Genomic DNA, 9712 nt, shown 5'->3' on the forward strand with positions numbered 1-9712 from the left:
GACCACACCATGCAGGCATGTGAGGCTAGGAAATGTATTCTTACAGAGGGTCACATTATTGCCCCCAAATAAAATTGAGATTCAAATACTGAGAAATACAGAGCTTGCATATTGAGTGGCAAGTCATTGTCTCTGCATAGATAGGAAAGAATGAGATTCCTCACAATCTATGTCTTATACCTTCCCAAACCATATAGGCAAACGACGAAAATCCAATCCAAAACCCCTTGTTCTGAGTGAAGCTAGAAAGCAGTTAATGATCTACAGACTACCTCAGGTCCTCCGGCTGCACCTTAAGAGATTCAGGTGAGCTTGTGCTGGGGCATCCCAGGTGGCTGTAAACTGGGTAGTAGTTGCTTCAAAGGCTTTGGTGAGGGCGCATGTCTTTGGTGTTGGGAGGGAAAGCCTGTTGCCTAGAGACCCTTTGCTTTCAGTGGAGATTAAATGCATCATGCCCAGTAAGGCAGGCTGATGTTGGGACCCAGAACTGGGCTTCCACTCTCGTGGCCTTGTGTGATCCAATAGCCTATACTCGGTGTCAGTGCTTGAAACTCTTCTAGTCTCACTTGGGCTTTTATAAAGTCATCTTCAGAATAAAATATGAGATAATCCATGAAAAGTAGGGCAGGCAGTAAATTACAGAAAGATTATTGCATGAATTGCTTATTTAGGGATCTCTAGTTTCACAGCATACCATGGAACATTCACAGGAAATACATGTGGACATTGATTATGACTGTTTTATTGATGTGAAAAGTTTTCTCAGTTCATTGTTTTATCCAACTCTGATAGCATATGCCATTTTTTATTAGTAAGAAGTTTATATTCATGTTCTAGGTGGTCTGGCCGTAATCATCGAGAGAAGATTGGGGTCCATGTCGTCTTTGACCAGGTATTAACCATGGAACCTTACTGCTGCAGGGACATGCTCTCCTCTCTTGACAAAGAGACCTTTGCCTATGATCTCTCCGCAGTGGTCATGCATCACGGGAAAGGGTTTGGCTCAGGACACTACACAGCCTATTGCTACAACACAGAGGGAGGTGCGTGCGCTTTACTCTGTGGGGTGGGGGAACACGGAAAAGGGTTGGTTTGTCCACATTTCACTGCTTTCCTTTTATTTCATCTATGGGGGATATTACATACATTAAAATTCAATGGAAAGAATTAAAAGTTGGGTTCAAATTTTAGTTATATCACTAAGTAACAGCATGTAATTGTCCCAAGAATTGACAGGCACTGACACATGTGAAAGTGCTTAGCCTGGTGCCTAGCACATAATGCTCAATTATGGTTAGAGGTTATCACTATTATTAATTCTTCTACTGCAGTCCTCAGTTTTCTTCTTGGTTATGCAGAAACTATAGGACCTGTGTGACCCCTTGAAGATACTGTGTGAATCTCACAAGCCTCAGCTCATAATACAGCTGAGGACACTTCCTGAGCGCTTACCACGTCCTTACCACCTCCCTCACCCTGGGAGGTATGGGGAGCTTTCAGTCCTCGTACCCTAGAGCAGAGCCTCCTGGCTACTGCCCTGAGGCAGGTGGGCTGCAGCTGTGTCTTCAGTGGTATACTATTCTTGAGTCCCTCAGCCCTGGGGTCGGCTGGAGTGAGCTGGTGAACAAATCACCTTTCATTCCTTCTAAATTTTCCTTTGTCACTCCTCTCTGTGTACATTTCTCCTCTCCTCCTTCTCCTCTTTCCATCTCTTAGCCTGCCATCTCCTGGCTATCTTTGTACAAGGCCCTAATGAGAAATGAAAAAACCTGAATAAAAGTAGGACAAAAATTAGTCAGTTGATATTGGAAGCAGTACTTTGATGAGGTTTAGTGCGTTTTCTTAAAAGTTAATGGTTACAGGGAGGTCTGTTGGTTTCATTCACTTGTCCCTCCCACCACCACCAGTAATCAAGGGTTGGCTCTATTCAAACTCCTCTGTGCCTTTCTTTCATCTCCTGGTTTTGCCTGCTGATTGGAAATATAAGTTGGATAGTTATTTTCTCTCTTTCTTTCCTTTGGTTTCCTAGGTTTTTGGGTCCACTGCAATGACTCAAAGCTGAATGTATGCAGTGTTGAAGAAGTGTGCAAAACTCAAGCCTACATCCTTTTTTATACTCAAAGAACAGTTCAGGGCAATGCAAGAATTTCAGAAACCCAACTCCAAGCTCAGGTGCAGTCCAGCAACAACGATAAGGGCAGATCACGGACCTTCCCCTGAATGGGAGGCACATATCAAGGACTGGCTTGCTTTTAAACTATTGGTGTCTGTATATCTTCCCTCTTCTAGGAGATAAGGTTTACTGCAGGAACAGATTACTAGGTTTGCCTCACTGGGTCTAGAGCAGAAAGTGCCAGCTGACTCCTGTCCTATCTTAAAATTTATAGTCACTTTTGTTTGAATGGATTTTGAAATTCCCTCCTTTGATAAAACAAATCAAAAGGAGTAACTTCTATGAAGAGTCTTTCATCAGTTGCTTCTGAATATAGAGGGATCTGGGTGGAGGAAAGGGAGGAAATTGATCATATCCAGCCAGGAGGGCGGCCATGTTTTCTTTCCATTATATGATTCCCTTGCTAATCAGGACCTCCTTGCAGACCTCCAGAAGAGCCCTCCTGATGTGAGCAGCCCCGGACAGAGCACGTGAGGAGGGACCCTGGGCTGGCAGCTTGCTGAATGGGATTGGTTCCAAGGCAGGAGGTGAAGTCTAAGGATTTGTTCGTACAAATGAAGTAACCCTCAAGGGTTGAAAACTTGCAGACTTCCATTTTTAGGGAAGAGCAGTTGAAGAGGGGAATGAGATTCAGAGAGCAAAATTTCCCCATGCATAATGGGAGATTTTTTTCACCTGCCTTACCCTCCTTGGCTGCTGCTGTCATTTAATTATTCCACATCTTCTGAGATGGCCATGAACGTCCTTTCATTCTAAAGGAGCAATTCAGAAGGGAAAGCAGCTAACTGGTACATGACATGTTCTCTGTTGTGTGCTGAGCCTAAAGGCACTCCTGGCTCAGCCCAGTTATTTAGCAAACACCTGCTTCAGGTCTAGGGCAAGCACATGGCTTGGTTTGAATTGGTCTTTAGGTCACTTGTCTGAGGCATTCTCAGAATGCAGTCGAGGGTGAGCAGGGATAGCTGGTGGTCCAAGGTTCATCTGAATGTCTGTCACCCTTCTTACCTTGGTGCAGTGTGCAGCTTTTCTTAACCTGCAACTTCTTTCTAGCACCTGGAGGGTTAGAACATTCTTGATCAACACAAGGTTTGGGAGCTTTTGCATTCCTAGGGTTTACAAATATGCCCCCTGTATGTCCAAACAGTTTACTGCTGATGGCCTTGGCCTGTTTCCTCCCAAATCTGATAATCCTACGGTTTCTTTGCCCACCCACACTCAGTCCATCAGAGAAAAAAGCAAGAATCCCGTGTCCTTTACTCCAGTGCTAGTAAAATACATCTTTCTTTTTAAACTGGGTTAGTTTCTAAGTGGAATGAAATTGCCAAGATGGAAACCCTCCTCCCAGCAGGCACCACTGAACTTCCCTCCTTAATCCTTTGCTTAGACTTTGCCAGTAAAAGTGAATGCAAACCATAACTGTCATTGTAGGGTTGCTGCAGCCTGCCTCACCCTGTCATTATGAATGCTCATCTTTTGACTGAGTATATCATTATTAACATATCAATTCAGGTAGAAGTACAGTTACCACTTGAAGGGAGTAGATGTGGAAAGGAGTTTGAGGATGGGTGGGAAGTTGGGAAAAGAGGGTCATAGCTTTAGTGATTTGATGAGCCACATTTCCCAAACAGATCTGTTTGTAGCATTTGCTGTTGACCTCTTTTAAGATGAACTCTCCCATAGGACCCGCCAGACAGCACTGAGACATGGGAAATTCAGAAAGAAAATGGCTCACCCTGGTAAGGAAGGGTGAGTGACTATATTTTGAATAAAACTTGCTTTTTCCAACACTGTGAGGTTTCTTTAATATTTAGCTTTTATTTGGAAGCGATAGCGTATGGCATTTTTTATGCTGTTTGGTTTATATTGTCTACTGCAGGCTTCTTTGTACAAGCTTGACCTGGGCCCACCCTCTCCTGGACACTGTTTTGAAGTGTCACAGCTGCCCGTGTTGCCAGAGGCTCTGATACTGTCTATACTTGCTAGATTAACATTTTTAAGCTGACATGATTGATAATGACTTTTTGTCTCAATAGAAAAGCCCATTAACTCGAAAAAACCAAGGAAAGTAAAAAGGGAATGAAAATGCATCATCTTTCATTGAATGCTATATTTATAATTCTAAAAAAAGATAATTTACAAATGGAGAACTAAAAGAGCATCTACTTCATCCCTCAGGCTATTGAGGGGGAAATACTTAAGAAAAATAAGCATAGAATGGAAAATTAAAATATCTTCAAATTTAATTTTAAGAAATAGTTTTATACCAAATAGTATTAAGGATTATTAAGCAGTCTAAGGACTTTGTAAATAAGTACTTCTGAGCACCCCTGTACCAAATTAATAAAATTTTAAAAAATGGATTGGAATTGAAACCACTATCAGAGTCCTCGCTGAGCTGCACACTCTGAAAGATGCCCCTGCGGTTAGACACGTCAGGTACCCAGGGGCAGCAGCACTAGACGCTGTTGTGAAGTTAGTATTTCTGAAGAATTTTATTAAAGGAAAGAGTCCCTGCCGCATTAAGCCAATGGCTATTGTGAGGGAAATGTCCCTTTGCCTTTAATTTATTTACATATAAACAAATTGGAATTTATTTACATATGGAATTTCTTAGTTGCTTCTTACTTTAAATTGAAAGATTCTAAAGGGAGGAAAATAAGAACCCTGTTGAAGTTAACTGGATGCTGCCAAATCAAACCCAAGATATCGTAACAACCTTATGGGCCTGCTTCTCTCACAGACAAGTAGTTACAGGGTCCTGTTGCAGGAACCCTTTGTAGTTGGCTGGTGTGTTTACCTTCTGCTGTAGCCAGCCACGATGAATACACCCCAGCCCTCAGAAAGGATTTTACCTCAGTCTACCTTGACCCTCATACTTGCGGTTGCCTCTCAGATGAGCATCCATGCTAGTATAAAAACAATTTAAGAATGCCTCACAGCCAAGAACTGAAGCTCTTATTGAATGGTGGGTAGAGCTCTTGTCAGCTTTGATCCAGCCTGTCAGGCTAAGGGGGGCAGTGCCACACTGTAAAGAATTTCCAGATGTCTCTTAAAATGTCATGAATAAAATTGGAAACTGTAGAAGTGTTAATGTGTCCTATGGACTCAATAGCAGAGTTTATTTTTGCTTTTAATGGCAAGGCTTCTAGAGTCAGTGATTGTATGAGTTCCCTACTCTGGCTAAGCTTACAGTGCCAGCCAAGTGTAAGAACTAGTGGGGTGGTTGCTGGCAGTGGGCCATGGCCCTAGCCAAGGCCCAGCATAAGCCTGAGAGAGGTCAACAGTAGTGCAGAATGAAAACTTGGTTGGGTGCGGAGGGTGGGATGTGGGTGGGCAGGCAGGGAGGGAGAAATGGAGTTTGTTTTACTTACAAAGCTTTGTTAACTAATTTTATACAATTCATAAAATTTGGTGCCTTGTACTCAATTATGGTTTGCATGGAATTGAAAAGATTAAGGGAAAGGATTCCTTCTTGTCATTTCAAGGGGCAAATGGGTCTGTATAGTGTAAAGGACATTTGGTGTCACTTTTTTAAAGCATCTCATGTCTCGTGTGTGAAAGCAAATTATTCTTACCAGCAAATTCTGAAATTTTACTGTAATGTCCCAATCTTTGTATTTGTGATTATTCAACAAAGGGCTGCTTTTCAAGGCAGACTATGTACCCCATTCTCTTTCACCACCCCTTTTATTTTCCAGATGTTAACTTGGGCCTTTTCAAATCAGGCTGAGGGGGCTACTGCTTCCTAAACATATACTATATCCCTATCTGGGGTTAGATCTTATGAGGGGAAGGGTTGCTTTTCCAGCTGGTTGGGAGAGCACAAATGTTCAGGAAAGGTCTGTTAGTTTTTTTAATGCTGGGTAGAACTCAAACAAAAATGGTTCCTCCTGAAGTCATACTTGCATTAGTTCTTAAGTTCTTTTGCACAAAATTTCAGAAAGCAGTGCAGAATGCAATCCCGTATGTGAATCTTTAGATTCACACTGGAAAGCCAGTGCACTGTGTAATATCCAAAAGAGAAGGCTCAAAGAACCTGCCCCCAGCCCCCCAGCCCCTTGTCTATGCTGACTGGGATGGGGTGAAGAGGCTGTGGAAGGGGTTAAGACCCAGTCTGCTTACCTGCAGGGCTGTTTACAGCATGTTCCTTTTACTCGGACCTTAAGGTTTTCACTGGGCTCATGAGACTTCACCAAAGGGTGTTTAAAAAGCTCACCACTCAAAGCACATTTGATAATTAGGTCCCTCCGCCTAATTCCTGGCCTAATTTGGCGAGGAGGTTGTATCTTTGGAGTAAAACCCCGTGGCCATTTAGTTTTTCACCAGGTAAGTATGCATCTCCCTGGTGGCTCAGATTCTTTTTTAGGTCAGCACTAAAGCTCAAAAGCGCCTTCTAAATACGAATGTGAGTTTTTAATCTTCCACATTTAAACTAACCGTTCTCTTAGTCTAGAGCTTTGACTTTAACTTCTGTATACTCAATTCAATCTACACATTGCTCTAAATACACCACAACCACTCCAGCACTGAGGCAAATGGTCATTTTTGTGGATTCTTTCCATACTTCTGTTAGCATGTTTCCAATTAAAATCTAAATAGATAGTGTAAGAAATTTTCGTAATACTGTGTTAACTAACCAGGACTAGAAACAATGTGACAGAATATAAAACTAACTTCCCCTGGGGAGAGAATGTTTTGTGTTGGAATGAACACAGTTCTGTAAATGGAATTCATTTACAGAAACAATGATTATTCATCAAAATTTTTGGAAATTGTAGATTTGGTGGCTCCATTTGCTAAATTCTTATCACTTTAGAGGAATTAAGCCAGGTTAAAATGAAACTTTACCGTATCAGCATTATGGTTTTATAAACCAAACAACAGTAAACACTATCACTTGAAGGTAAAACATTGCATTTTGCATGAAATTTGAATTATGCTTTTGAAAACTGCCATGCCTTGATTTTTTCCAGATTTTGATTTTCATCTTTAAGAAATTCTATCAAATAGAACTGTTCACAATTTTGAGTAGATTGGGTAGCAGACTTGAAGGATAGAAGTTTCATTCCTAAGACAAACAGGAGGTGCTGGTATATCTTGTCTTAGCAGTATCTGATGCAGGTCTGAAGGGGCTTAGAATCTATGCTATGGGTTAAAAGTTTCCTTCCTGATCACCATTTCAGGGGGTAATGCTTTAAACGAAACCTGAGCCTTGCTCTCGTTTCTGACCCTTTCTTGTCTTAATGCTCAGTATGATATAAACCTATCAGATCATCTGTGGTCCTAGTGTAGACTCTTAAAGGTTCCTGGTTTCATGTTAAGCTAGCTACAGGCCTGAATTCAAACAAGCTTCCTCTGAACAGATGGGGCCTACCTGATTAATACTAACAAGGGAATAGTGCTTTAAAAAAATTAAAAAATAAGTAATCAAGTTCCCCAACAGCTTTCTTAACAGGGATTTATGCTGGCATGGTCAAGGACTATTTTGTCTTACTTTAGTGAAGAGACTGCCAGAGACAACATCTGTCACCTCTAACAATTAGGCCACTGATCCTTTCCAATTCATGTCCTTTAATCTCATGCCTGTTCCATACAGGACAGAAAAACATTATTTTTAAAAAGCCTTCTAGAGTTGAATAAAGTAGAAAAAAAATTGTCAAGGGGAAACTATCTCTACATCTTTCTAAGCCTCTGACTCTATGCCAGTTCCTTACATATTCCATTTCCAAAGGACCCCAAACTCCTGGGCAGTGGCCCCAGCATAAATTTTACAGTCAGAAAACATCTATTTCCTTGTGAAGGAAGAAGCTTCCTCAAGCACTTTACTGCCCACTGCCCAGGCTCACTCACATCTATTACAATGACAAAGCCCCCCACCCCAGTGCCTGGAAAACCCACCTGGCACACTAAAATGCTATGCAACAGCAACTCAAAAATGGAAATTCCTCAAGAATAAGCTTCATCCTATGTTAACATCGACATACAGTGGCTACACTTTCCATTTCTTTTTTTCTTTTAATATTAAACAAACCACCTCTGTTGCAATCCATATTTGGGGCTTGTTCCTATCTCTGAAATACAAATCATGTTTCTATCATTTTTGTAAATCTTGACTTTTTACACCTTGTTTTTGTAAGAAGTTTCTTATTAAAAGAATAAAATAACTGTCTGTGTGCTGTTTTTATTTCAAGTATGTGTTAAAATATCACTGGGTTATTCCTCAGGGCAAGAGCAAAGATGACCCCCTACAGAAACTTAGGAACTATGTACAGAACTTCATAGAATATAAGACAACCCTTTAGCTTCAGCCTGACTGCTGACCAGAGAAGGGAGCTCTGAGTGGACATGGGGAAGAAAAGGAAATCAGGCAGGGAAGGGAAGGTGTCCTGTGAATCAAACTTCAGCTGCCATCAGGGTAAATCTTGTGATGGTCACAGATTGGAGGTTGTTTTTGGAAGGTTCGAGTACAGGGCAGGTTCCATGTGTCTGCAATCAGATGACAGGACAACAGGCAGTGTTAGAATGTAAACTCACTGGGAGGGAAATTTGTGAGACTCAAATCCCTTGCAACATCTCAAAACACGTTTATCAATAGGCAAGGGGTTTATGTCAAGACTCTTCACTGTATATTGTGAACAGTCGATATAATTTACTGCTTATCCCAGCACCTAGATGCAGAACAGTGGTTACGTGCTTACCTTTTTGGCTACACCCCTGGCTGTGGTGCCATTAGATCAATGTCACTCAAATTCCTGGCCAGCCAAACTCCAGCAGCAAATAGTCCCAAATTGAGGATCAAGTTCCTAGAAAAAGAATGTATTATATTAACCATCTGATCACTGTGTCACTTGTCTTAATTAAAGCTAGTGGGGGTAAAACCACCTCCACAAAAAACACACTGTTCTAGAACTGCAGGAGCGTTGATCATTACACGGTAGATTGCCCAGGACCCATGTTTTTGTGCCTAGTTAAGAGCAGGATCAGATTAAGCAAAGGCCAATTAAGCATTCGTCCAGGGCCGAAAAGTCTGTTTATGTGTTGGCGCCGCCTCTTCCCGGGTCCCCCTGGGTCAGGGTGAAATTCTCTAGTCATAACCTGGTGACTGAAAAGACTGGTTTTGCCGCACTAAACTCTCCAAGTCAAGAAGCTGAGGAAAACAACCAGAGCCGCTAAGAAGCCACATGTTGAGAGTGTAAAAAACTCAGGGGCCCCAGCCTCAGCCAGAAAGGTTAATACGTAAGGTGTATATATATATATATATATAAAAGAGCGTGGGGGGCAAGAGAGGGACCAAGCTCCCGGGCCTGGGTTACCTCCGGAAATCATTCCTATCAGTGGCGAAGCGATAGACGCCTCGAAGCCAATCTCCTACGTTGTCCGGAATTTCAGAAGCTTCATTTGCCGAGCCGGCAGCGTTCATACCAACCCCACTAGAAGCCATGACAGCACCTCCTGGTTCCTCAAGGCCGCTCACGACCCACCCTATCGGCGCAGGCGGATTACGCAACTTCCGGCCTCGCACTTCCGTCGGCTCCTGGC

General features: G+C 42.2%; 2 protein-coding genes across 15 annotated transcripts in view; one reads left to right on the top strand and one right to left on the bottom strand.

Annotated features, from left to right (window-relative positions):
* Positions 1-3961, top strand: part of USP49 (ubiquitin specific peptidase 49) — an 83049-nt gene extending 79088 nt beyond the window's left edge. For 12 of the 14 annotated variants that reach the window (XM_057494000.1, XM_057493993.1, XM_057493992.1 and 9 more), the window contains 3 exons: positions 198-306; positions 838-1043; positions 2030-3961. In XM_057494000.1, coding sequence (XP_057349983.1) covers positions 198-306; positions 838-1043; positions 2030-2220 — 506 coding nt within the window. In that variant the 3' untranslated portion in view covers positions 2221-3961. The remainder of the gene's footprint in view (positions 1-197; positions 307-837; positions 1044-2029) is intronic. The other 2 variants (XM_036927576.2, XM_036927580.2) reach the window with 2 other exon arrangements.
* A 4377-nt stretch (positions 3962-8338) lies between these two features.
* Positions 8339-9688, bottom strand: TOMM6 (translocase of outer mitochondrial membrane 6). The gene is made up of 3 exons (XM_036927625.2): positions 9487-9688; positions 8872-8976; positions 8339-8659 (listed from the first exon to the last, which is right to left on the bottom strand). The coding sequence occupies exons 1-2, from the start codon at positions 9612-9614 to the stop codon at positions 8880-8882; spliced, it is 225 nt and encodes a 74-aa protein (XP_036783520.1). The 5' UTR covers positions 9615-9688; the 3' UTR covers positions 8339-8659; positions 8872-8879.
* Between the last annotated feature and the right edge of the window lie 24 nt (positions 9689-9712).

The sequence above is a fragment of the Manis pentadactyla genome, chromosome 16 (assembly GCF_030020395.1).
Source record: "Manis pentadactyla isolate mManPen7 chromosome 16, mManPen7.hap1, whole genome shotgun sequence".
NCBI lineage: Eukaryota > Metazoa > Chordata > Mammalia > Pholidota > Manidae > Manis > Manis pentadactyla.